Source organism: Adiantum capillus-veneris, chromosome 23, assembly GCF_014529385.1.
Source record: "Adiantum capillus-veneris isolate H3 chromosome 23, ASM1452938v2, whole genome shotgun sequence".
Taxonomy (NCBI): domain Eukaryota; kingdom Viridiplantae; phylum Streptophyta; class Polypodiopsida; order Polypodiales; family Pteridaceae; genus Adiantum; species Adiantum capillus-veneris.
Genome location: NC_140953.1, coordinates 44,858,127 through 44,886,038, shown reverse-complemented (window position 1 = coordinate 44,886,038; position 27,912 = coordinate 44,858,127). Strand labels below are relative to the sequence as shown.

The 27,912-nt window shown below is 43.3% G+C and overlaps 1 protein-coding gene across 1 annotated transcript in view; it reads right to left on the bottom strand.

The window, feature by feature from the left end:
- Positions 1 to 21,669, bottom strand: part of LOC147427726 (ubiquinol-cytochrome C reductase UQCRX/QCR9-like family protein) — a 50,736-nt gene extending 29,067 nt beyond the window's left edge. Inside the window, exon 1 of the mRNA XM_086496439.1 lies at positions 21,457 to 21,669. Within this exon, the coding sequence (XP_086352565.1) occupies positions 21,457 to 21,573 (117 nt within the window). The 5' untranslated portion in view covers positions 21,574 to 21,669. The remainder of the gene's footprint in view (positions 1 to 21,456) is intronic.
- Positions 21,670 to 27,912: the final 6,243 nt, after the last annotated feature.

Below are 27,912 nucleotides of genomic sequence, written 5' to 3'. Positions count from 1 at the left end.
CAAGAAGTGCATTCAAGGGAAAAGACTCCTGTCCATAAGGAGTCTAAGCATAGAAAGAAGGAGCACCATAAGAGGAAGCACCACAGGCAGAAAACATTCAAGTCGAGAGACAAAGATGTGAAATTCGACACCTACAATGGACGGCGTGATAATGACAGCTTCGGCTTTCATCCGCCAATTCGAAGTTGCATTTGCTTAAGGGAATTTTAAAGATAGATCCAAGCTTCGCCTGGTCAGTATGTACTTGAAAGGCACCGCCAGCAGTTGGTGGTTAACCCTTATCCTAACCCCAAGATTGGACTGCTTTCAAGAAGGAGTTCTACGCACAGTTCCTTCCTCCAGACTATGAGGAAGAGGTAAAAAAAGAATGGGATCGACTTTCACAATCAGAGAACGAAACTGTTCCACGCTATGTGGATAGGTTTTGGGACGTTCTCTTGAAAGTCACTCCATTCAAGAAGATTGACGATTCGGAAAAGATGCGCAAGTTTGAAGTAGGATTGCATGAAGCCTTGCAAAAGGCTATGAAGCTTTACCCTCGAGGTAACTTGCAGATACTTATGGAATTAGCCCGCATAGCTGATGGAATACATGACAAGGGTACTCCCAAGAAGATGGAGCAAAGCACTTACCATGCCAAGCAGAAGGCTCTCCATGAGCCGCCTACCTCTACTTCTTCTTCTCAAAAGAAGAAAAGAACCGCCTTCGAAGCAGAAGCAAAGCCAAATCAGCCCAAGAAAGGGAGATATCTCTCTCCTGCTGAGTTGCGAACTTACATTAGGGAAGGAAGATGCTTCAAGTGTGGACAAGTTGGTCATATGAAGGGTGACTGTCCTACCAAACCTCCACAACCACCCTCTTCCAATGCAGTCCCAGATGTACAGGGAAATACAACCAAGGATGGAAAAGAAAGAGCTCTTCTTAAAGCATGGGGTAGCATCAACAATCAACGGGCTCTCATTTTGTTTGACCCTGGTAGTACAGACAACTTCATCTCTACCAAGCTAGCTGACGACCTGAACTTGCAACCCAATCGTTTTGGAGTTTCTATTCAAGCACGATCTGCTTTCAAAGGGCAGAACTCAAACTCTACTCCAATCATTAGAGAAGTTGAATCTAAAGGTCGACGACTACAAGGATCAAGAGTCTTTCTTACTAGCTTCACTTGAAGGATGCGATGTTATCTTGGGAATGCCTTGGCACTACAAGATGCATCCCATTCCTGACTATGTTCAGAAAACCTTATCCTTTGCTCATAAAGGAAAGGAGTATCTTGTACTTGCAGATGCAGGTGATTGGCGTATCCCTATCGCCAATCACATTGCCATCAAGAAAGAAATGAAAAAGTGTGTTTCAGCATACTTGATTTTTGCAACAGAGAGAGAGAGATGTGTCTGTTTCACAACTTTCTTCCTCTTTAGAGCAAAAAAGACTTAAGTTATTAGAAAGTTATCAAGATTGTTTTGCAGATGAACTTCCAAATGAACTCCCACCTTCGCGACCTGAGGATCATACAATTGATTTGATCCCAGGAAGTTCTCCTCCAAATCAGCCCCCTTATCGAGTTAGTCTAATGCAGAAAGAGGAAATTCTCAAGCAGGTTAACGAACTTTTGGAGAAGGGCTTAATAAGGCCTAGTACTTCTCCATATTGTTCACCTGTCTTGCTAGTACAGAAAAAGGATGGCACATTCCGTATGTGCATAGACTATAGATCTCTAAACAAGATCACAATCAAGAATCGATTTCCAATCCCTCGGATTGACGACATTCTTGACAAGTTACAAGGAGCAAGTGTTTTTAGTCGTATAGACTTGAAGAGCGGTTATCATCAAATCCGCATAGCTCCTCAGGATGTGCATAAGACTTCATTTAGAACAACCTTCGGGTTGTATGAATTCTTAGTGATGCCTTTTGGACTCACTAATGCACCAGCCACATTCAACAGAATGATGGATAGAATCTTCCACTCATATAGAAGCTTCACAGGCGTTTTCTTTGATGACGTCTTAATCTTCTCAAAGACGAAAGACGAACACTATAAGCATCTCACCTTAGTGTTTGAAGAATTACGCAATGAGTTCTTTCTAAAAGAAATCCACTATTTGGGCCATATAGTATCTCACAATCAGGTGAGAATGGACCCTGATAAGATTCAAGCAGTTGTAGAATGGCCTACGTCAACTACAGTACATGATGTACGAAGTTTCCTTGGCCTCTGTTCTTATTATCGGCGTTTCATTCGAGCTTTTGCTGCGATAGCAGATCCCCTCCATGACCTGACAAAGAAGCAGATTCCATTCCATTGGGGGTCTAGACAAAAACAAGCTTTTGAAAAGCTTAAGTATCTACTCAGTCACGGACATGTTCTCACCGTCCCTGATCTTCGAAAACCTTTCGAGGTATACTGCAATGCATCTGGAGATTGTGTAGGAGCAGTTTAGAACCAAGAGGGTCACGCGATAGCCTAAAGATGCAGAGTTGCATGTCTCCATATACGAGAAAGAGCTAATGGCAGTAATTCATGCTCTTTCCATTTGGAAGCACTATCTATTAGGAGCTAATTTTATTATAAAGACAGATCATCAAAGTCTTCGCTACTTTCTCACACAGAGAAAGTTATCAGAAAAGCAGATGAGATGGGCCAACTTTCTTTCAATGTTCCATTTTCAGATTTTACACACTTCTGGAACGAAGAATGCAGTTGCAGATGCTCTCTCCAGGCGTCCAAAGATCAATGCACTAACAACATGAGGAACTAGAATCTCTCAGCGAAATGTATCCTCAAGTCCAGACTTCGCCACAATTTGGGCAGATCTTCAAGCTGGTCACTCAAGGCCACCTTATTCCATTAGGGATAATACACTATCGTCAACAAGCAATATGCATAGCTCAGCCCTTACGACAGAAGGTGATGGATGAAGCACATAATTCTCCTTATGCCGGGCATCGGGGAATTGCTTCCACCACTAGTGCCCTCGAAAGGTATTTCTTTTGGCCAACACTCCGTGCGGACATTGAAAAACATGTACGTGAGTGTTTAGTCTACCAAAAAGTAAAATATGACAAACATAAAGTTTATGGCAAGCTTCAACCGCTCCCTGTGCCTAACACGCCATGGGAAAGTATTACCATGTATTTTATTACGGATCTTCCTAGATCCAAGAATGGAAATGATGCAATCTGGACTATAGTGGACAGATTAAGTAAGCAAGCACATTTTCTTCCAGTAAAGAAGATGATCAAAGCTGATCACATGGCTAGAATATTTCTAGCTCAGATTTTTAAACACCATGGATTGCCAAAGACTACTGTCAGCGATAAAGATCCCCGCATGACTAGTCTATTTTGGCAGGCATTGTTTGAAAACTTGGAAACTAAGCTTGACTTTTCATCAGCTTATCATCCTCAAACAGATGGTCAAAGCGAAATCGCTAATGCCACTATTTTAGATCTCCTCAAGTGCTATGTTTCGAAACGACAATCCGAATGGGAACAGTACTTACCAATAGTTGTGCGTATAATAATACCATACATTCCTCAACTGGTAAAGCTCCCTTCGAAATTATTTATGGGAAGCCACTAATACTTCCTATTATGGTGACCAAAGAAAACATCTTCGCCGCAGATGAATTTGTGCGCAATATTGATATTGCCCATCAACAAGTAAAGCAAGCGATTCTTCGTACTCAAGAGCAACAGAAGAGAAAAGCAGACAAGCACAGAAGGAATCTCAATCTTGAAAAAGGACAATATGTCCTGCTTCGGTTTGAGAAAGCTACATTGAAAAAGCGGATCGGAAAAGGAAAAGTTGTCAAACTTTCCCATAGATTTTACGGCCCTTTCAAAATTACAGATAAAGTCAATAACAAAACTTTCAGATTGGATTTGCCTTCTCACTGGCGCATCCATAATGCTTTTCATGTCAGTCTCCTCCGACCATATGTTGGACCTCCTCCAGTGGCGCCAGAACAAGAAGATCCTCCAGAAGTCGAAGAGACTGAGGAAATCCTTCAACCTGAACAGATAATACACCACTCGGAGAGACAACTCAAGTCGGGGAGTCTACATCGAAAGTATTTAGTCAAGTTCATAAATTACACTCCTTTAGATGCAAAGTGGATGACTGAGTCCGATCTTAAGGACTACCCAGACATCTTGCACAGTTATGTTGACGCTCTACAGTTGAGGTCAACTGTTTAGAACCAAGAGGGATGTAACTAAGTAAGACTTTGTAAATAATTAATTTATTTACGAGAAAAGAATTATCTAATTAGTTGTGTGCACATCAGAATAGATTTAGTAGTTTTGGGGCCTCAGGTGCGCCCAAGTTTGGGCCAGCGTACCTCATGGAGACCCTAGCAGAAAATACCCTGAAGCCCTAGCGATTGGGAAATCAGGTCTTCAATAAAGAGGTAGATAGTAGCCTCAGATTTCAGGCTCAGAAAATTACGCGCGCTAGTGCAAGCACAAGAATGAGATTGGGTCCTTAGACTATTAACCCTAAGGCTTGATTATTTTACGGCCTTAGGATAAGTTAGTTAAAAGTATTCTTAAATGATTTGCGCTGGACCAAATGGTCGGACAAGTGCGAACAGGTAATGCCAGAGCAGTGTCGGTACGGCATTGCGCTGGGGAGCAGCTAACAATTTAATTGGTTGCATCTATGTGTGCAGTTGTGCACTTAATTGCACATTTCATTAACTAGCATAGGATTTTTAAAGTCAAAAGTCGAATGGTTTTTAAATTTTAAAGTAAGTGTGCCAAGTGGCACACTTTCCCATGCAATCTCTCTCTCTCTCTCTCTCTCTCTCTCTCTCTCTCTCTCTCTCTCTCTCTCTCTCTCTCTCTCTCTCTCTCTTCCTTCATGCTAGCGTCCCCTCTTCTGGGAGGCTATAAGAGAGCAGCCCCTCCCCCTCTTGCCAGGTTGGCAGTGCACTACCCCCCCTAAGTTGAACGTCCTCTACGCAGTGAAGCTCTCCATTGAAGCTTAAGAGCAGCACCTTGTGGTGTATGTGGAGCCTCTGTGCACCCATCACCTAGAACAAGGCCTCCCATGGTCATAGGCAGCTGTGGGAGAAGTTTCATCGCGTAAAGTAGTAGAAAACTCTTTTTCTCTCTCTACTAGCTGCTGCAAATTCTCTGTTTTCAGCCCCTAATCACCTGTATTAGGGTGAATTTCAACAAATCTTTAGTAGGAAACTATTCCTCTCTACCTACTATACATACACACATAGTTTGGAGCGTTTCCGTCGCGAAAAGGACCTCCGTTTCGGCATTGGAACGCGCTCAGGTAACAATTTCTGGTTATGTGCAAAAAATTACAGCAAGCGTGTGTGCGTGTGTTTTGCATGTTTCCTTCGTGGGTTGACTGCAAGAATGATTATGTCTGAAGAGACATAGTTAGCGGAAGATAGACTCTCGTTTTTGAGAGCTTCCGATGAGTTTTGTGGAAGATAGACTCTCATCTACGAGAGCTTCCTAAAATCTCACAGAAGAGGAAAGATCCTCTTTGTAGTCAGGAGAGCAGTTCTTCTACTCTCTCAGTCAGAAGAAGAAGAAGGACAAGAAAGAATAGAGGACGGGCTTTCGCCCCATTCCTATGCTTGTAAAGAATTCTCCCTTAGTAATAAAGATATTCTCTTTATGGGGGGGGACCAACCCATCTTCTGGTCCCCAATGATGTGTCAAGCTTTCTCTCTTTCTCTCCAAAGTCTCTTCAGTATATAAATTGCATTTAACAGTCAGTTTTCGCTTCCGTATTTTTGTGACATCGAGAGCAGCTGAGGAATGTGGCAGAAAAGGCATATAGAAAAGCAGAACTGGTACCACATGGCATGAGACCTGCACCGAATCTAATGAATGAAAGTACAAACTTTGCCGCTTTTGGGGCAAAGTGAAGGATCAGGAAGCTCTTTTGAAGGAGCCAAGGCCAACTTCTTTTCACTTGGAATTGGCGGCTCGATTTGGAATTACGCCCGACACACTGACGCCACAGGTGTACGTAGTTCGACTGGCACCCGGATGGGATGTTGCCATTACACCAAGCATTGGCAAACTTCGTTTGCAATGACAGGGGTGTTCAGGGCACGCGAGTGACGTTCTACTCAGGATCCCTTGGTACCACAAGAACTACGCCGTGGTTGACTACCGGGCCGAGAAAGCGACTTTGATAAATGAAGGGCTTAGAGATTGTACTTGATGAACTTCAGTTTCTTACTCATTCTTTTGGGAGAGAACTGAACGATGGATAAAGGTTGAATATGTTTTGACTTGATCAAAAGAACGCCAAGATTTTGCTCCACACTCATGCCGAGTGCTTTTCAGAGGGCTTGAAGATCAAACCATTGATCTGATACCTGGAAGCACGCCACCAAATCGGCCACCTTACCGTGTGAGCCGAGTACAGAATGAAAAGATTATGAACCCAGGGAAAGACCTCTTGGAAAAGGGTCTTGTCAAGCCTAGTACGTCACCGTATTGCTCTCCAGTGTTGTTGGTTTTGAAGAAAGACGGATCTTGGAGAATGTGCATCGATTATAGCACTCTCAACGAAATCACCATCAAGAACAGATTTCCGATTCCTAGGATCGATGATATACTCGACAGGTTACAGGGATCCTCGTGCTTTAGCAGGATTGACTTGAAGAGTGGATATCATCAGATCAAGATAGCGCTGAGAGATGTCTACAAGCAGCTTTTCGGGCGACTTTTGGATTATTTGAGTTTTTGGTGATGCCTTTTGGCTTAACCAATGCTCCTGCGACATTTAACCGGACGATGGACAGGATTTTTCGAGAGTACACGCTATTTGTTGGCACTTTCTTTGACGACATCATTGTTTTCTCCAAGAATGAGGCAGAACACAGAGATCATCTGCTTCAAGTCTTTCAGGCATTACGAGATCACACGTTAGTGATTAATGCAAAGAAAAGTGAATTTTTCCTACCAGAGATACACTTTTTGGGACACATTGTGTCAGCAGCAGCAGGAGTGCAAATGGACCCGGCCAAGATAGAGAATATCTGTGATTGGCCCGATTTGAGGAATGTCCATGAAGTTAGAAGCTTCTTGGGACTGTGTTCGTACTACAGGCGGTTCATACGAAAGTTTGCAGAGGTTGCTTCCCCTTTGCATATCTTGACACAGAAAGGAGTACCTTTCTCGTGGGGATCCACAGAAGTGACTGCCTTTCAGACCTTGAAAGAGAAATTGACTACGGGACCTATTTTGACTTTGTCATTTGAAGTATATTGTGATGCTTGTGGTCGTAGTCTGGGTACGGTCTTGATGCAAGAACACCATGTCATAGCTTACGAGAGCCGTTTGTTCTCTAGGCCGGAGATGACAGCGCAGATTTATGAGAAAGAGCTTTTGGCGGTTATCCATGCTCTTACTCAGTGGCGGCATTACCTACTCGGAGCGGATTTACTGTCTTTACAGACCATCAGAGTTTGCGCTACTTCTTGTCACAGAAGCAGCTTTTGGAAAAGCAGATGCGGTGGGCGAACATCTAATCACAGTTCCACTTCCAGATTGTCCATGTGTAGGGACAGAAGAATGTGGTGGCAGATGGTTTGTCTCCGAAACCGTTGGTTCTGGCTATTTCCGCGATACATCATAGGAGCTTCAAGGATATGGTCGCTCAGTATGCCACAGATACAGATTTTGCAGATATTTTCACACGGATATGGGATGGGGAGACAATAGCTGGATACTCCCTTCGAGAAGGCTACTTGATGAAAAAAAAGACTATGTTGTGCGTTACACAACCGTTGAGGGCAAAGGTTATCACTGAATGCCACTGTCCACCTTTTACGGGTCACCGCGGCATTGCTACCACCATGAAAGGGGTAGAGAGATACTTCTTTTAGCCGTGACTCAAAAAGGACGTGGAAGAGTTGTGCGCAGTATGCCAGAAGGTCAAGTTTGACAGGCATAAGACACTGGGATTGTTACACCCTTTTACCCATATCCACCCGCCCCTGGGAAAGTATTTAAATGGATTTCATTTTTGATCTCCCGATTACACAGAATGATCACGATGATTTTCCAATTACATGGCACGTCTGAGACGATTGTCTCCGACAGAGACCCCAGCTTTATGAGTTTGTTTTGGAAGGCAATTTCGGAGAACATTGGCACGCAGTTGCAGTTCTCGTCATCGTTCCACTTGCAAACTAACAGGCAATTTGAGATTGCCAATTTAGTGATTTTAGATTTATTGAAGTCTTGTATCTCGGATCAGAAGACTCAATGGGAAAAGAACTTACCTTTGGTGGAATTTGCCTACAATAACACGATACACTCTTCGACGGGGAAGACGCCATGTGAGATTGTTGAAAGTGCTGCAAAGGTTCCATCCTTCCTGAGCACGAAAGATTGGATATTTGAAGCGGATGAATATTCGCGAGATTTGGATACGGCTTTTGCCAAGGTTTGCGAGACTTTGCAGGAGTCTCAAGAACGACAGAAAAAGGCAGCGGATCACCATCGTCGCGACTTGAAATTGAGGAGGATGATTGGGTGCTCTTACGTTTTGAGAAGGCACGCCTACGAAAGAAAAAGGGAAAGGAGAGGCTTTTTCCAAAGCTTAGTATGCAATACTACGGACCTTTCCATATCACTGACAAGATAAATGATGTCGATTGAAACTGCCAGATACTTGGAGGATTCACAATGCATTGCATGTGAGTCTCTTGAAACCTGTTAAGGGTGATGTGCCTGATGATGGGGAGCCTAATGAGCAACCCGAAGTGGAAGAAAACGAGGAGAACCTTGTTCCTGAACAGATTTTGGCACATAACGATACGAAGAAAGGTAAAGTCCGAAGGCGGTTCTTGGTTAAGTTCAAGAACTTTCCTGCATTTGATGCGAAATGGATGGAGGAGGAGGACCTAGTAGATACTCCTCGGATTGTGAAACTTTACCTCAATGTTTTGGTTTAGCATACTCTACTCCAAACGGAACCCAGAATTCAGCTTGGCCGGAGATCTAGTGCAGTGGGATGCACAAGAGGGGAGTCACTCCGCTCCCTTGTCAACAGATGCCTCGATTTTGATACTAAAGTCACTGATATCTCTCTGAGCTTCAGGGATACTGATAGCTGACAGTATTCTGCTGGATGACTCTATGAAATGGAATTCCTCATAATGATACTGATTTGTTTCTTCACTTCTTTTGAGTGCAGGAACTGATAGACGAAATGGCTGCAGCATTTTGGTCTACTTGATCTCGAACAGACATGGTTGCAATAGGGGTTAGTCAATCGGACATCGATGAGGTCCCGATTGGACCTAGATGTGATTGCTAGCTACATTGCCGATAAATCATGGTCTAAGATCCGAATGAATGTTGAATGTCATGTAATGTCCTGTGATGTCTGGTGATGTCCTGTGATGTCGTGTGATGTGACTGTCGATCTTGTACATGTGCTAGATGTGTGTTCCTAGTACGTAGGTACTAACAATCAATGTCTACTAAGACGGTTTATGGCTTTTGTCGGTTTTGCAGGCATAATTGCGATCGATTACAATGCTTTCAAGAGGGGGGTATGTCACAAAGTGATGACGTGGCGGACAGCAAAAACCCTAATTTCTGCCAAAACCCTAAAATTCTTGCAAACCCTAATTTCTACCAGAAACCCTAATTTCTAGAAATCGGGGAGGCCGGAAAAAAAAATTGATGAGCAACGCGAATTTTGCTTTTTTTAATAAAAAAAGAGAAGAGACTCACTAAGAGAGAGAGAGAGAGAGAGAGAGAGAACTGATGCTTTTTATTTTAAAAGCTTTTGGGGCTCTACTTTTGGGCATCCCTTGTACCTTTAAATACGTGGTGAGGGCTTCACTTCTCAGAGCATCTGGACGCACAGTCTGAGAGTGAAACCCTAACCGCTCTCTTGTACTTTGATCTGATTAATATAAAAAGAAATACCGAAATGGGCGCCAGTCTTTGGGGCCAATATCTCTAGGCACGAAACTCCGCCAGGCCAGTGCAAATCTATTGTGATCTGTGAATTGTTTGAAGTGGTTATTTGGTGCTGTCGTGATTGATTCTTGACTTGGAGTGTCCAAGTCTGTTACATCTACATCATAAGGCAACTCATTTTCAGCTCTATCATGCTGCTGAAAATCATTTTCAGCCAATTCAAATGGTTGTCCATCCTCTTCTGGCTCAAGGTTAACCGGTTGATTATCAATTTCAGCTTGCGGTAATGTATCATGAGGCTCTTTTTCAATATCAATGGGTGGCACGGAAGGCTGAAATCTGAATGTTTTCTTGTCAGCATCAGATTTTGTAGCATTCTTAAGCAATTTTGCCAAATTGAACACTACATCTCCGCTGTGTATTACCTTTCTAAACTGTGGTAACCACACTCTATAGCCCATTTCACCTTCTTCCCCATAACCTAGAAAGACTCCCTTAATGGACTTCATATCAAGCTTTGGTCTCAAGTCATTGCGTACATGAACGAAAGCTTCGCAGCCAAATACTCTCAAATGATCATAAGAGGCATGTTTGCCAAACCAAACCTCCTCTGGGATGTCATTTTTCAGCGTACTATTAGGAGAGCGATTGCAAATATGAACTGCAGTTTTCAATGCCTCCCCCCAAAACTCTTGGGAAAGATTAACGGTAGACAACATGCAACACACTCACATAAAGTACGATTATACCTCTCAGCCACACCATTAGAAGACGCATTATAAAAAGCTGCCAACTCCCTTTTAATCCCATTACGCTGAAATTCAGCTGATAGATACTCTCCTCCATTATCACATCTGAGACATTTAATCTTAGCACTCTTTTGAGTAGTGACAAAAGCATGAAACTTCTTAAAAGCATTAAAAGTCTCACTCTTACTGTTCAACAAATGCATCCATCCTTTCGTAGTACAGTCATCAATGAATGTAACAAAATATGATTCACCACCCAAAGACTTCACATGCATAGTGCATACATCGGAGTGAATAAGATCAAGAGGATTAGCTTTGCGAGAGACACCAGAGTAATAAAAAGATTTCTTTTGCTTTCCATAAAGACAGAGAGACATGGGAGAAATATGCCACATCTCTCTACACAGCATCAGGGCAACCACCTTTGCTAGACCCACCGAAGACATGCCCTGAGACGTGTACTTTCTTTACGGCTGACACGGTAAGGAAAGCCATTGACAGGATGAAGACAGGGAGAGCACATGACCATGATGGTTTGGTAGCAGAGCACTTCATCCATGCCAGAGATATGCTTGCAAAGCTTCTTGCAATAATGTTTAATCGAGCCATGTATGAGGGTTTTCCTGAGACTTGGAGTACGTCCATGATTGTATCTATTTTCAAATCAGGAGAACCCATGATTCTCGAAAATTATCGCACCATCATGGTTGGTCACACATTGGCTAGGCTGTATGCATCTATTCTTGAGACGGAGCTGAGTAAATGGGCAGAGAGAAAGGGCATAGGCTCACAAAGGTGCCAAAACACTTCCAGGCTAACCTGAACCCTAGATCTGAGATAGCTTGTCCACATGCACATAGGGTTGGATGTGCACGTGACACTCCACATCTCTACAGCTCTCTCATTCCTCTCTTCAGGGAAAGGTAAAAGAAACCATAATTCGACCTAAAAGGAATCACTAACCCAAGGAAAGGAAGTCAAGGATTTGTGGAAGTGTAAAACCTAGATCTTCACCATTTCAATTCCGTTGCACCTGACAAATGGCCCTTACGCAAGGTATGGGACCTTGTGGGGTGCGCCAAGTAGGAGACACCCATCCGCATTGGCAAGCAACCGACGCGTTCCGCACCTTGGGCACACGAGCTAGGGGTGGGGGCCATAGTTACCCGGAACGCGGAACGGGAACGGCGACGGGATCCCCGCGGAACGGGGGAACGGCTAGGGGTCTGGAACGAGAACGGGGCAGAACGAGAGGTATAAAAAACACCCAAATAGTGCATTTTTTAGCTCCTTGTGTTTAAATACAAGGAGTATTAGAGTCCTTTGACTCTAATACTTACAAAAAACTCGTTTTGAAGACCATTCAACCTTACTATGACTAGATGATGAGAGAGAGAGAGAGAGAGAGAGAGGAGGACAGGGAGAGACCTCGAGAGGGAGGGAGAGGGAGAGAGAGCTTGAGAGAGTGAGAGGGAGAGACGAGAGAGAGAGAGAGACGAGAGAGAGAGAGAGTGGGAGGGAGAGGAAGAGAGCTTGAAGGCTTGAAGCCTTGAGCCTTGAGAGAGTGAGTCTTGAGAGGGAGAGATCTTGAGAGTGTGAGAGGGAGAGAGCTTGAGCCTTGAGGAATGGCTTGCGGAGAGAAAGGGGGAGGGGAGTGCATTTTATGAGTCCTTGAGGCCTTGCACACTTCAAAAAGAAGCCCAAACATTTACTTCAAGTTTTTTAATTTTTGCCAAATTTGTTTGTAGCCGTTGGTCGTTCCGAGGGCGTTCCGGAACGGCCGTTCCGGTTTGCACTGGCCACCCGGAACGTCAGACGTTCCGGGACTCTGACGTTCCGGGACGTTCTGGAACGTTCGGGAAGGGAGTTGCCTCCCGGAACGCTGGAACGGGGGCTAGGGGGCGTTCACCAGTAACTCTGGTGGGGGGCCAACAGGACACCACAATAGGAGACACAATCTCACTTCTTTTTCTTGTAAAACAGTTTGAGACTAGGATATTCTAAATCTAGACCCAAGAGTTTTTATATAGTTGTTTCGATGCCTCGTTTGGTCCTTAATTAGAAATGTTTGAAGTGTTTCAAGATTCATATGGTTTTGAGAGAAAGAAGCAGGTTTTCATGTGACTATGGTAAACATGTAGACATCGAATCGAGCCTTCTAAATAATTGAGAGTAAAGTCTATAGCAAAAAAAAAAACAAATCATCACCTTTACCGTCATAAGTAACCTGAGAGCAAATTTGGAGTAGACAGTAATGTAAGGTGCAGCGGAAGTGAATGTTCAACTTTGCTCAGGATGAGTACTCCGAACTGTGCTTAAGGTTCCTTTTACTTACGGAAGGAAGAGCCTTCCGTTCCTTTAGTGAGAGAGTGCAATGAACACAAACAAAGTGGTGAACACTGTAAATGAAGGTGCATGAGACTAAGAGATAGAGAGAGAAGAATACGACACCAGAAAGTTGTCAAACCCTCCTCCAAGGGCCCTTCTCTCAATGGCGAGAGAAGTCTATTCTATTGATTGCACAATCTGGTACAAGATGCTGATGCAAGTTGCGATGCAAGGGGAACCTAAGTCTGTAGACGACGGCGACGACGAGAACGACGACGATAACGACTGAAAGAGCTATGTTCTGGGCTGTTCTTTGTCTGCTGAATTTGCTATATCTCATGCTGAATTTACTGCTGTAAAAACGCTGAGACGTTGCTGTCCAAAAACGCTGAGATGTTGCTGTCCAAAAACGTTGTAGGGCTGGTTGAAAACGCTGAATCGCAGGGATGAAAAACGCTGGTTCAAGGCTTGCAAAAACGCTGGATCTGGGGGGCTGAAATCGTTGACCTGCTGCCTATGGATACGCTCGGACTGCTTGCTGAAAACCGCCAGCAGACCTTGGCTGAAAACGCTGGCTTTCTTGCTTGAAAAATGCTGAAGTGGGGGGCTTTCAAAACGCTGGGAAGTTGCTGTTGAGCAATGCTCCTACTGCCTCTTCTGCCAGGACTGCTAGCGCTAGGTTTCCTTATATATTTCCCTACTCAATTTGCCCTACCCAGTTTCCCAACAAAAGTCACTTAATAAATAAGTGAAAAATGTCAAAAATAGGAAAAATAGGTTTAATGCACTGGAAAATGCTCCTAATGGATTCTGATGGTAATGCTGATGATCATGCTGTGTGCAACCAAAGGATATGCATCTAATCTAAGTGTCTGGACATGCACGGTCTGCGAGCAGACTCACAAAAGTGCCACATCACTTCTTATTCTAGACTGAATTGATTGAACTGAACCCTGGTCATGCTCTAGCTTGTCCACGAACACATAGGGTTGGATGTGTCACGTGACATCTCCTCCTTTTCAAAGTGAGGTACAGGTACCAAACTGTATGGCGTCGAGGGAGATCGCCAACAGCAACCGGAATCCTGGAAAGGACTCTTCGCCAACCCACTCTAATGTGTGGGTCATGCGATACTTGAACTTCATAAAGGTCTGTAATGCTTGCTTCTTTGGGCCGCGCCGAAAGCGACACAGTCTTCTGTGCATAGTTACATGGGACGGCGGGTCGGGGTCGGGACGGCAAAAGTCAGGAAACGGGGACGGGGGTCGGAACGGCAAAAAAAAAAGAGTTTTTTTGGCATTTTTTGACCTACACACATGCCACACACATAGAGCATCACTTTGACCATAAATTTACACTAAATAGACCAAAGAACACGAGTCATATAGACTGAAATGTGCTAATAAAACATCGATGATCTCCCACTCAGTGAAAGGATCTGCCTTGTGTGTGACGCTCTTGGCAAGCATGCGCAAGTTAGCGCTCACAAACACCAAATCATTGGCCCTCTAAACCCCAAGGCGATTCCTCTTCTTAGAGGCAATGTGGCTGTACACACTCCATAGTTGCTCCAAGCAACTAGTGGTACATGCTTGGCTAAGGACACGAACAGCCAAGCGCTGCAAATGTGGGCCATCTCCTCCATAGTCCTCCCACCACAAAACCGAGCCAATCTTGTTGCGATCAAGCTGTGCATCTACACATCCATAGGAGCCCTTCTTTTGCCTGTAGTTGAGTAGCTCGTCTCTAATCTTGCGCCTAATGTCACTGCTAGGCTCAAGGCGCTCCAATGCAAGCCGCCATCCTTTGCTCACCTCCTTGTCGGTCTCTTGACGCCTTCCTTGAAACTCAGGGTCAAGCACATAAGCTGCCGCATGAAATGGAGAGTAGTATCCATTCCACCTCGACTCACACAAGCCATGAATCTCCGCATACTGAACAGAGTCAGGCACAAGCTTCTCAAGTGCCTCTATCATCCCATCCATGGCTTCGTAGACTTTGCCAATGCATGGCTGCAAGCCATCCACCACTCGAAGTAGGTGTAGAATAGGCTTGACCATGGCGTCAAGAGTCTTCACCTCCTCCCACCAAGCGGCGTCGTCGGCCCATTCTCTGCATTTCAATCCTATTGCTAATGTAGACTCCGGCATGGCCTGGAACTCATCACTGAGAAAGAGGCCCCTTAAGGCTCCGCCACATGTAGACAAGCGGCCTAGCATAAGCCAATTAAATGCAAATCTTGTCTCTGAATATTTGAGCAAGGACAAGTGGCTCCTCTTTGAGAATTCATGGCGCACTTTTTGATGGTTGAGCACAAAGGAGACAATTCGAGAGGCGTCACCAATGGTGTGTGAAATCCATGACAAGTTCCCTATGTCCTTGAGGAGGTTATTGAGGCAATGCGCCATGCAAAATGTGACATGGATGCTGGGATACATGCCCTCAATGATAGCTCCGGCTGCCCTATTTGACGCCTCTCCATCTGCAACCATACAAAGGACATTCTCCGGGCCGGTGATCTCTATGGTGCTTGTCCACTCCGCAGCAAGCATCTCGGCGGCCTTGCCACTATCGAATGCATCATGTGACTCCACAAAGTACATCTCCCCCCGAGAGTAGGCCACCACCCCGTGGATGGACCGCTTGCGAGTGTCGCTCCATCCATCTACAAGAAGAGAGACGCCATTGGTCTCCCACAAATCCTTTGTTGCTTGGGCCGCTTGCTCCACGGCAAGCTTCTCTTTGACAAGGAGGGTGGTGCGAAGCCTCTCCGATGAAGGTGGCACATAAGAGGAGCCATATTCCCCTATTTTCGTAACCATGGTTCGAAAGTATGGAGACCTATCCACACAAAATAGAGCATGTTGTGTCAGTATGGAGAGTCGAGAGTCGAGAAGTTATAACCCATTATGAATACAAAATGGAAGATTGCAATGTGCATATGCCAAGGGAAACTCACCGCGAAGCATGGAAGGCAATGTGGTCGTGGAAGAAGAATCGGGCAACCGACCTATCTACCTCTTCCTTCAATTTAAGATTCCAATTTTCGTTGAGAGTTGTTTGGCGATGCGGAACGGAAGAGGACGGTGTAGATCCATGGCTCTTGAAGGTTCGAGCGATGTCGTCAAGGTTGGCTTCCCTTTGCTCTCGCGGTGTCGCCGTGGCGGAGGGATCAACGGCAACAAAACGGCCCCTCTTGGCCGCTTCCGCAACCTCATACACCGTGAGCTTTTCAAGAAGATCCAACCTCTTCTCGGGAGCTACATGAGGGCAAAACTTCACCTCGTGACCGGGTTCATGAAGAAGATGGGCTCGCACTTTGTTTGAACCACCCGATCTCTTGTATGGACATAGCTTGCACGTCCATGGTCTTGCACCGCCACCTTTGCCACGCGAGCTAAAGTCGACTTCATCCCACCACGACCACGTTTGCACGGCGGGCCTCCTTCGAGAAGAAGCGGCTTGAGAAGTGGAGTTGGCTTGAGATGACATGATGGTGGAGAGACTCGAGAGAGTAGAGCTTAGAAGTTAGAAGAGTTAGAGGAGAGCTTATGTGGAGAGAGAGTAGAGAGCTTCAAAGTGGGTAGAAGAGGGAGAGGAGAGCTTCAAAGTTCAAACTTCAAAGTGGGTAGAAGAGGGAGAGACTTGAGAGTGGAGACTAGAGTGTAGAGTAGTCAATGGTCATGCTTCAAGCTTGAGCAATGAGCATTGAGTAGAGAGGAAAGCATTGATGATTGAGACTTGACTCTTGAGTAGCTTGAGCCTTGAGCTTGAGGGAAATGGAATGAGCATTGAGCATTGAGACTATGAGTATTAAGAGGTCCAAGGGAGCCTTTTATAGCCTCCCAAGGGCCAAGGCTCCAAAAATATGGCAGTTGGGGTTGCACTGAACCGTTGCAAACGGTCAAAAACGGACAGAAATTTGAATCTGTTCCGGTCCGACCCCGTCCGGTCCGTCCCCGGTCCGTCCCCCCTGCGACCCGCCTATCCGGCCCGATTTCCATCCGTCCCTCGACGTTCCCTGCCGTTCCCGGCCCGGTTACGGCCGTCCCCGGCCCTAGGGCCCGTCCCCCCAATCCCCTGTAACTATGCTTCTGTGGCTCCTTAAATGCTTAAACTTCGTCCATAGTCATGAATCTACCTTCTTCAAGAATCTCCGAGGCTGAAAATTCTTGAAACCACTTCCAACACAAAAAAATGAACATACCCATTCCATGTAAAGTGACTGGAAAAATACTATTCCTTCGAAAAAAATGTGCATGCAATGCAGATGAAAAAAGTGACGGAGTGTCAAACCGTTCATCACACACAGGCAAACAATGGGGTCGAATCTCGACTTACTGATCTAAATCAATCAATTGTGGCAAATCACAATGGAAATGCCTATGCTTGATGCTCAATCCTTCTTGTGCTCTTTCTGATACTGTGTCATGCCAAGGAGATACATGGAATATGAATTCCTTGAATGTAAACATTTCATCTTTTCATGAAACATCCGCATACATCCGTGCTCATTCATGAGTGAATCGTGCTCATCATACAATATGGCATGCTTGTGAAAAGGGATCACATAAGGACAGTGACTAAAATACAGGAAAGCATCACAAATGAAACACTCGAACAATGCGTATTGGCTAATCATTCGAACACATAATACTTCTTGTGGGGGTTCTTTGGACCTCGACTCGAGAGCCAAGATCGATTCTTCGTGATCGATCGAATCTGCCACGAGGTTAGGTTCGCTAGAAAAAGCATCAACTAAACCATCATCCTTGTGAACAATCACGTCTTGATCATACAAATCATCATGCTCGTGAAAAATCACATCGTGATCATCATGCTTGTCATTGTCATCCAAATCATCATGCTTATCATTATCCTTCAAATCTTATCATTATCATTCAAATCATCATGCTTATCATTATCAGGCAATTCATCATGCTTATCATCATGCAAATCCTGTGTGTCATGCTTTGGAGAAGAAGAGACTGAGAGAGTCTCCTTTTCCCGAAAAAAAGAATCAGAACAAGGCATCTTTTCTTTCGTTGTGCTCATGCTCTATGGCTGTCATTCTTTCTTCGGTCGCCAAGCGTGTTTGCTCACGCTCACGCTCAATAGCTGCCTTTCTTTCTTCACGTTCTAACTTCCTTTCCATAAACAACTGCTTCAACTCCTCCATAGGAGTTAGTGAAATCCTTAGCATAGATGGGGAAGAGGGAGGGTCGGAAAAACCTCCCGGTGGGGAAAATTCTTCTTCACCACCCTCATGCTCATCACCTCCATGGGAAGTATCCATGCCGCTTCAGGTGATGACCATCCACTGAAGTCTTGGGGTCTTAAGTTCACGAGGAACTTTGGTTCTTGTGGCTCTTGGGTTCTTGGATTCTTGGGGGTCTTGAGTTCTTGAGGGTCTTGAGGTTCTTAAGGGTCTTGAGGTTCTTGAGGTTCTTCTTTTGCTTGCAATTTGTGTGTTAGAGAAGGATCTTCTCTTCACCCGAGTTCTGCTCTTTTCCGCGAGCGCACCCCTTAGCGGCCTTACGCTCACACCAAGGTTGCTTTTTCCCACCTCACGTCGATTGGCCGGCCGCTAAGTGCACGATCCGTTCTCAATGAGTGAAAAGAGAGACAAGGGGAGGCTGGACAAGCCCTTCTTTCCTGGGTTTCCTATCACTCTTCAAAAAACACGAATAGGAATCGACACGCCCAAGAGGACTTGGGTTACGTACGACCTCAACAAGAAAAAAAAAAATTTGTGGTTCTTTCCTTGAGTGATACAGAACACTGTCAAAGCTCTGATACCAATGTAAGGTGCAGCGGAAGTAAAATTGTGCTCAAGGTTCCTTTTACTTATAGAAGGGAGAGCCTTCTGTTCCTTTAGTAAGAGAGTGCAGTAAACACAAACAAAGTGGTGAACAATGTGAATGAAGGTGCATGAGACTGAGAGATAGAGAGAGAAGAATACGACACCAGAAAGTTGTCAAACCCTTCTCCAAGGGCCCTTCTCTCAGAAAGTTGTCAAACCCTTCTCCAAGGGCCCTTCTCTCGATGGCGAGAGAAGTCTATTCTATTGATTGCACAATCTGGTACAAGATGCTGATGCAAGTTGCGAGGCTATGATGCAAGGAGGACGTAAGTCTGTAGACGACGGCGACAACGAGAACAACGACGATGACGATTGAAAGGGCTATGTTATGGGCTGTTCTTTGTCTGCTGAATCTGCTATATCTCCTGCTGAATTTACTGTTGTAAAAATGCTGAGACGCTGTTGTCCAAAAACGTTGAGATGCTGCTGTCCAAAAACGTTGTAGGGCTGGTTGAAAACGCTGAATTGCAGGGATGAAAAACGTTGGTTCAAGGCCTGCAAAAACGCTGGCTCTGAGGGGCTGAAATCACTGACCTGCTGCCTATGGATACGCTCGAACTGCTTGCTGAAAACCGCCAGAGACCTAGCTTGAAAACGCTCGCTTTCTTGCTTGAAAAACGTTGAAGTGGGGGGCCTTCAAAACACTGGGCTTTGATGGTTCTTCTTGAGAAGTTGCTTGTTGAGCAATGCTACAAAAGTCACTTAATAAATAAGTGAAAAATGGAAAATAGGTTTAATGCACTGGAAAATGCTCCTGATGGATTATGATGGTAATGTTGGTGATCATGTTGTGAGCAACCAGAGGATATGCATCTAATCTAAGTCTCTGGACATGCACGGTCTGCGAACACTCACAAAAGTGCCAGATCACTTCCTATTCTAGACTGACTTGACTGAACTGAACCCTGGTCGTGATGTAGCTTGTCCACGGACACATAGGGTTGGATGTGTCACGTGACAAGCAAACCATGTCACATCAAATGAGTGAAAGGCCAACCCAGAACACATGTTGCCTGTTGAACCATACGAGCATGCAATGCAGAGGGATGTCAAGTTAGTCTGCTCCACACCAGAGCCTCATAGAAGGCACAATATTATCCAAAATAAAACCTTCACGAACGAAATTTACTTGCACATCATGTGTCAAACCTCATAGGAAGGGGAGCGAAAAAGCACTAATCATGCAAGCTAGAAACTTATATGCATGATGAAGTTCTACCTACAAAGCTTTGAGAGACTATATTTACAGCTAGAGCTTTATCTTTTTCCCCCTCATCATATAGAGGTTGACATTTATAAGGGTTACCACACACCATTCTCATGCATCAAAAATATTGTGGATACTCCAACACTTGTATCCAAATGCTACTAAATAGAAAAGATGCTTGCTATGATAGCTTGGAGCACCAACTCTCTTAGTGGAAGAGCGCTCTAGCTGATGATGTTCGATTCTCCAATACTATCTTTGCAAGGGTTCAACTATTCAAGTTCTATTGCAGTTCTTTTATAGTATTTCCTTGCAAATATTGTAAAGCACTATCTTCACCACCACCTATCATTTGAAAGGCTGGTTACACAAAACATTTCTATCTTTCCTCTAAAAGATTCCCACATTTCATTCAAAATCAGTCATCTAAAGCAAATATGGATTCTTGCATGGACCATAATTGACAAAAGAAGGAGACAAATGAAAAGTCTCACACATGAAAAATCAATTTGTATATAGTTGTACCATTGGCTAGACGAAAAACTAAAGGCATTGCACATAAGCTGTAAAGAGCATGCCCATCATAGGGCGAGAACAACCTTTGAGTAAGGTCTAATCATCTGCTGAGATACAAGTAAAACTCAACCAATCCACCACCTTGTCTATGAGAACCCCCCAAAAATATAAAAATCATCGCCAACAAAGCACCATAAAACTGTTTTTTCTTACATCAGAAAATCGCATTGAAAAAGGTAAATATTCCAACTGTGCTTACTAAATGCCATACCAATCATACATATCAATTGACCAAATTTAGTCATTTTGTTAATGGATCTTTTACATTCTAAAAACATGGGCACAAAAACTTGTCTCAAATAATCAACATTAGTATCTAACTTATTTCAGATCAAGATTTAACAAATCCAAGTCTTATGAGTCCCTAAGAGAAATCAAAAGTTTGAGGTGTCGAAATGAATGCTGAATATCAGCCATAGTGCTTCTAATATAAATGTGATAAGTTATCGTACATGCGGGCAAATTCAATAACATTCTGTTTAACATGGACAGAGATCAACAGTAATCATTCAACGCATACCTCCATGAGTACTTTATCCTTACAGAAGGGTGGAGGGAGACATTTAAGGTTCACAACGCTTTTTCTGCTAGCAGATCTGAACTACATAGCTTCTCTTGTTTTGTCAGTGCATTTTGCTTGTATGTGTGAGTTTATCAAGAGCGTGGAAGGGTGTGGGTACGGTTGTTTCTGTTTTGTTTTGTGTACTCGTTTGTCTGTGCATTTTGCTTGTATGTGCGTGCGTGTCACAGAGAGAGAGAGAGAGAGAGAGAGAGAGAGAGAGAGAGAGAGACGCGTGTGAAACTCACCTTCTCGCCAACGAGGGCGCCAACAATGATAAAAGAAACATAGACAGAATTGCGGCGCGTGAGCAGCCTGTAGGCAGCGTATAGCGCGCCTGGCTTGATCCGCTTAGGAGCGTCCATGTCTGTCTGCTGTGCCGGCGTGCCTGTATGCCTTGCACGCTGTCTTCTTCTTCTGCTCCCCTCTCTCTCTCTCTCTCTCTCTCTCTCCGGCCTTTTCACACGTAGGTGACAACTGGTGGTGGTGATCAAATGTCCGAGTGGAAATGGGCTTGCAAGACGAGAGCAACAGCAGAGTTGGACACACGCTAGAGAGAAGACCACGTCAGTGCTACCCACCGTTCTATGTGACTATACGGAGAGAGGGCGGACTGCATGTTCGGGCCACGTAGGTTGTCACCTCATCTAGTGAATGAGTGCAATAAAGGCCTCAAGGTTTGTGCTACAAATAGATGTGCGGCGTCCCTACAAAATACCTCAAATAACATGATAAAAACAATAGAACATTGCAAATATGCATACTTGACGAATCCTGTGAGCATATAATCAAATCGTACACGAACAGAGAGAGATAGAGAGAGGGAGAGAGCACGTGCAGGTGCACGTCCTAGAGCGGAGTGCTACATCGACGCGCGAGAGAGGAGAGGAGAGGAGAGAAGAATAAACACAGGCACATGCACTAGGTGCAATCTCCCCACGTGCAAGAGTGAGCATTTTTCTCTTGCACGTATTTACTTATAAATTCTTTGAATGCTCAAAATGAGTACAAACTCACTGGCCGGTCATAAATTGCCAAAGCTCATAAAGAACACTTGAATAATAAAATGTATATAAAATATATATATCCTGTAGTAAATACCAAAATATCAATTCCATTACATACCTCTCCATTGGAAAGCAATTGTCCTTAGTAGCAAAGTATGAATCAGCAAACGATACTTGTCAAATACAGTGATTAGCATTTTGTGTCATTACATAGTAAAAGAAAAAATTATTAAACTAAACACCAGTGCTTATGTCTACCGTCATCCACATACTACCTATTCTAGTGTCCTATATCACTAAAATAAGCAGTATATGTCATACCCTGATGAATCAAGATATCACTGGTCACACTCATCATGCAATAAATCAATTCTGATCAATCTGAAGTTCAATTCCATAAATACTGTCATGACAAAAAATTATTATATACCATTTCAAATCCGAATATCTGCCAACATAAACTCGGAAAAGACAGTGGTGGCAAGTCACTGCAGTATGACTTCATGATCGGTGTTGCCTAAATTGATGAATCTACACCAATAAAACGTGCTGCCTAAATCGGCGAATCTCTACTAATGCTGCCTAAATGGGCGAATCTGTATTTGGTATAGTTTAAAAATTGTGAATCTGTAGTTTGTAGTTGTGTTGCCTAAATCAACGGATCTCCACTGACAAGTGGTGTTGCCTAAATCGGCGAATCTACACCAAGATGAGCATTGACACACTGCTTAAATCGACAAATTTGTGTGCATGTGACCAATGGACCAGACACGACAAAAACAAGAAAAATATTTACTATTTGTTTGACACCACTTTGGAGTATAGCAAAGTACTTACAAACTGTTGTTCATGAATCCAAAATACCGTAGCTGATGTGAGTAGCTACAGAGCTTAATGATAAATCATTTCCACACAAAAATGTCATTCAATGTAATTAGGAGCCAACATGTGAGAACTGTTTGATTTCATAGCATATAAGATAATACAGACAAACAAAATACGAAAAAGAGTAGTGATGTATTGGATGTACATACTTGGAGGATATACAGTGTTTGAAAATACATGTATTGGTGCGTGCATATAGAGAGAGTTGAGTTGTCTCTTTGAATGGTATTAGTAGACACACTTGGGAGTGTGGCACAATTTTGTATGAGAGAGTTAATATATTCACGACTAAGTAGTAAGGTATAGATTAGTGTAGATATTTGATTGATAAGAAGCGAGGAAGGTATCATAGAATCTGGTAGAACATGGCTAATATATGATCACTCAATCTTTTAAAATGATTTTGCAAAATAAAACAATGAGATGACTTATTTGATTGCGTCACATTATGGTCTGCATTGATTTTTGGGAATCTTAGACAATAAACAAGTTAATTAGAAAAAAAAATGAAGAGCATTATCAAAATCATTTGGTTAAGTGCAATCAAGATGGAGACTGGAATTGCCTTAAACTTGTGGTAAACCTAATAAAGGTAATGGTATTGACTAGTACTACTATAATTAACAACTAATAAAATATAACAATGAGCTATTTGAAGAGGACAAAATCAAGAAAAGCTTCACAATTTTATAAGTGCAACAAATTTTTAAGCCCTACAGATGAGGTTATGACTTTTTATAACGTTAATTGATGAAATAAACCACAGAAAGACCATGTAGTGTCATCATCATACAAGTTGCAAAAAATGGTCACAGCCCAAGTTTACAGTAGGGGTCTTGTATAGGAAGAATACTTGGGTATTTGGTTAGATAGAATTTTAAAACATGGCATAATTAAAGGATTAACTACTCTTTACTGATATGAATGATAAGGTTGCTCGATTGAGGAACAAATTCTTTAGCATGATGATACATACATGCGGAAAAAAAAAGTCACAATGAGAGTGTGATGTGCATGTAGTAGAATAGCAAGAAAACCTAGTGACTCGTGGCAACACTGATAATATATTTAGACATTAATCATATTTTGATAGAGGTAATTACACTATGCAAGTCAATAAGATTGAAGGACTCATTGACGAGGTATGGAGCTTTTCCCAAACGGTCGTCATATATATCTAAAAGTGTGTTTAAACCTTGGGGGTGCACCTTTAAGAAACTATTCATATAACGCGCATTCAAAGGGTATTAAAAAAAACCCTTTATTTACATGCTTAAGGTAATAAGATAACCCCTTTTTCTTAAAAAACTAACGGGTTTTTCTCCAAATCAATTGAAAAACCCCTTCTGTTGATATAAACTTGCTAAAAATTTTGAATTTTGGCAATTAAAAAACCCATTCATTTAAACTCATGTGGTAACTTTACAAGCTTAAGAGGTGAACCCCTTGAGGTTTAAACGTGACTAAATTTTATTTAGCTGCCAATATATCTATGTGCTACTTTGAAGCCAGAACATGAGGAATTTCCATAGCTAAAGCCAAATGGAGGCCATAACACCGACCAAAGTTAAAAATTAAAAACAAGAAATTTGATGTCTCCATCTTGAAACGCATGAATACATCGAAAGGGGTGTAGAGCGTGGAAAGGGGGTTTCTCGTGCTCACCCTTTATGAAATTGTGCATGTGTACTTGTTGTGCACAACCATGCTAATGCACACCTGCTACTTGCTCTTTGTGTGCTCTAAGAAGGGCTCTTGACCACCCACATCAAAGAGTTGGATGCCAAACTAGCCAAATACGATAAAATAAGTATTTTTGTTGCACCTGGTTGAGGGAGCTCCACTGCATATTTCATACGAGCTGCCAGGGATATCACAAGTGCCTAAGAAGAAACGGTTCCTCACAAAAGTGCAACAAAGAAACAACAACAAGAATCCACTAGACATTGCCGCTTGTGTTTGACTTTGACGAAGAAGGGTGGTCACCATTGCCAAATGCAATCCTATTAAAGGAAGCCCCGACAATAATCTCAAACTTCTACTCAATCACTGCCAAAGATAGGCTGTGAGCCTTTATCATGCCTCTCTAGAAGCATCATTACAAAGGCCATACTAGTAGCCCCAAACACCCGCAATCTCTGAACGAAGAATGGTCGGCCCACCAACAATAATTACAATAGCTAGCACACTTGCCATCCCAATGTTGACCACCAATCTGTCCATCACCATAGTGGCCCCTCCATTGGCAATCCCAATCATCCCACCAATTACCAATCCCAATGCCACCCTGTAGAATAAGTAAGAAATTCCATATGGGAGGCAATGCTCGCCAGTCAATTCCTTACAAATTAAGTACAAACACTACCGCAACCATGACATCGACACCATCATCCAAGGAAGAGAAACCTTGACAGAGCAGCTAGTGTCTGCAACATGAGTTGGACTAGCTATAGTGAGCAATATTTACAGAAGATTGTGGTAGCACAGACTTCGCCGTAGCCCACTGATGACCGCATGGTGAGTGGGAGGGGGTGGGAGAGAGAGAGAGAGAGAGAGAGAGAGAGAGAGAGAGAGAGAGAGAAATCCATGATCGAGCTAAACACGAACAGAGAGAGACAAAGAGCGACTTAGAGTGAGAGAGCATGTGTAGGCGCACCATTTGGAGCAGAGTGCTACGTCGGCACGTCGAGAGAGAAGGGTTTGGCGCATGGACACCCGAACTTTTGGGTGATGTTTTTCCGCTCCGAATTATGAATAAAGGAAAGGGTGCCATTTTTTTCACCCATGTATAGGTGTCCTTGAGACAAGATGAGTATTCCTAATTAAAAAATTAAAAGGTATTCCTAATGGCTTCAAAAAATTTAAAAGGTATTCCTAATTCAAAGAGTCCTCTCAACAACAAGAAAAAACAATGCGTTAGTTTATAGCATATAACAACAGGCAATGACAAAGCACATAGATTTGCAACAATATTAGCTCAAAAGGATGGATACAACATTGCGAGCGAGCGAGCGAGAGAGAGAGAGAGAGAGAGAGAGAGAGAGAGAGCGCAAAGAAAACGCTAAAGAGAAGAGAAGAATACGCTAAAAGAAAAATGAAATAGAAAAAAAACACCTATTTATATGGGCACAAAAGGTCTTTTGACTTTCCACCTGCATATGTCTTTTCATTTCCTAAACTCACGCTTCACTTATATGTACTTAATATGTTTTGAAAGAACTTTTATTTTTATGAGATTGGGTATTCCTAATTGGTCATGGTTGTCAAAAATTATTTTCTAATTGACAGTACCTTGTCTTAAGTCTAAAGATGTTTGTTTGATAAAGAATGTATTCAATTCTGCTTTTAATACTTGTTGTAAGGAATCATTGTTACTAGAAATTGGAAGGAGCCATTATTTTTAAGTGTAAAGCGAATGTGGTAGTAATTAGAAAATAAAGAGGCAATTGTGAGTGTAGAGTGGTAAGTGGGGATCGACTAAGTTTGTCGATTGTGGATGGGTGGACATGATTAGTAATTGGGTAGTTATCCATCTATGAGCATTAACATTTATTAAACTTCTTAAATGGAAGAGGAGTCTACCATCAGTTGTGGCCTCACTCACATACAAGGAAGAAGCGTGAAAAGAATATTCCTTTGCCTATTTGTAGAGATTGTAGTGTCAAAAAAAATTTAGGTCTTGGGGCTTTGTGCCAAATATCATTCCTTGTCTAATGTGGATACACTCATTGTTCAATGGATATCCATTCATGTGTATGAATCTGTGAACCACCTCACAACATAAAAGTAAATAAGATCATCTACATTTTTTATGATAGCAAGACTTTACTCAAATAAAGAAAACTGACGTCTGAAGCATTCTGTGGTTGTGTCCTTATTTGCAAGCATTTTCCTAGTCGACTCCTCCATGGCCTTTGGCTCCGTAATTTCTTATGCCCCCCCCCCCCCCCCCCCCCCCCCCCCCCCCCCCCCCCCCCCTCGCTTGAGATTCCGTCATCTTTCCCTGACTTTTGTACATTAGCATTGAAAAGCGAAGAACTCTTCTCAAAGGAAGCAAGCTCGCAGAGCTCCACCTTCATCTATTTTTGTGTCTAGCCGAGCTAGTTTCCTCCGTGTACTCATTTCTTCTTTGAGAGCATCTTCGCAACATTGATCATTTTGTGCTTCTGCTGCATTTGAAAGTTGTCCATGTTAGGATAAGGGCCACAAAAAAGGCAAAGAGCAGAGATGGATGGTCGATCCCACGTGCTCACTTTCCACCCCTCTCTGCAGCATCCACCGGTCCCTCCCCGAGTAGAATGTAGAAGCATGAAAAGAGGCTCGAAGACTCCGTATACCTTTGAGAAACATTCTCTGAAACCACATGTAGGGTTGTGCTGGCTATGGTGGTTGGAGTGGAGCAACACCATGGATGGAAGGGTGTGCAACAAAAGAGAACGAGAGAGAAGGAGAGATGAGGATAAGGCTACATGACTGGAGCAAAAATGAAAAAGAGAGTTAACATTAGGTTTTGGGCCTTATATATAGGCTAATACAATGTGTTCACACAGGGTCTATCCAATTTGGGTTGAACTCCAACACTTCCCCTCTCCCGCGGGGATGTTATGTTTAGGAGCCAACATGGTCGGCTTTCATTTGAGCTTTATAGGAGGGGCATCTGAATCTGGAGCACAAAGATATGATAAATCAAAGTTGGTATCCAAGGGAGATTTTTGGTGGCTTAAGGAGGGAGAATTTGGGAGCTCAAAGGGGGTGAGGCTTGTGAGCCTACCACATGGCACCTGCCTAAATTCCACATGAGGAAAGGGTGCC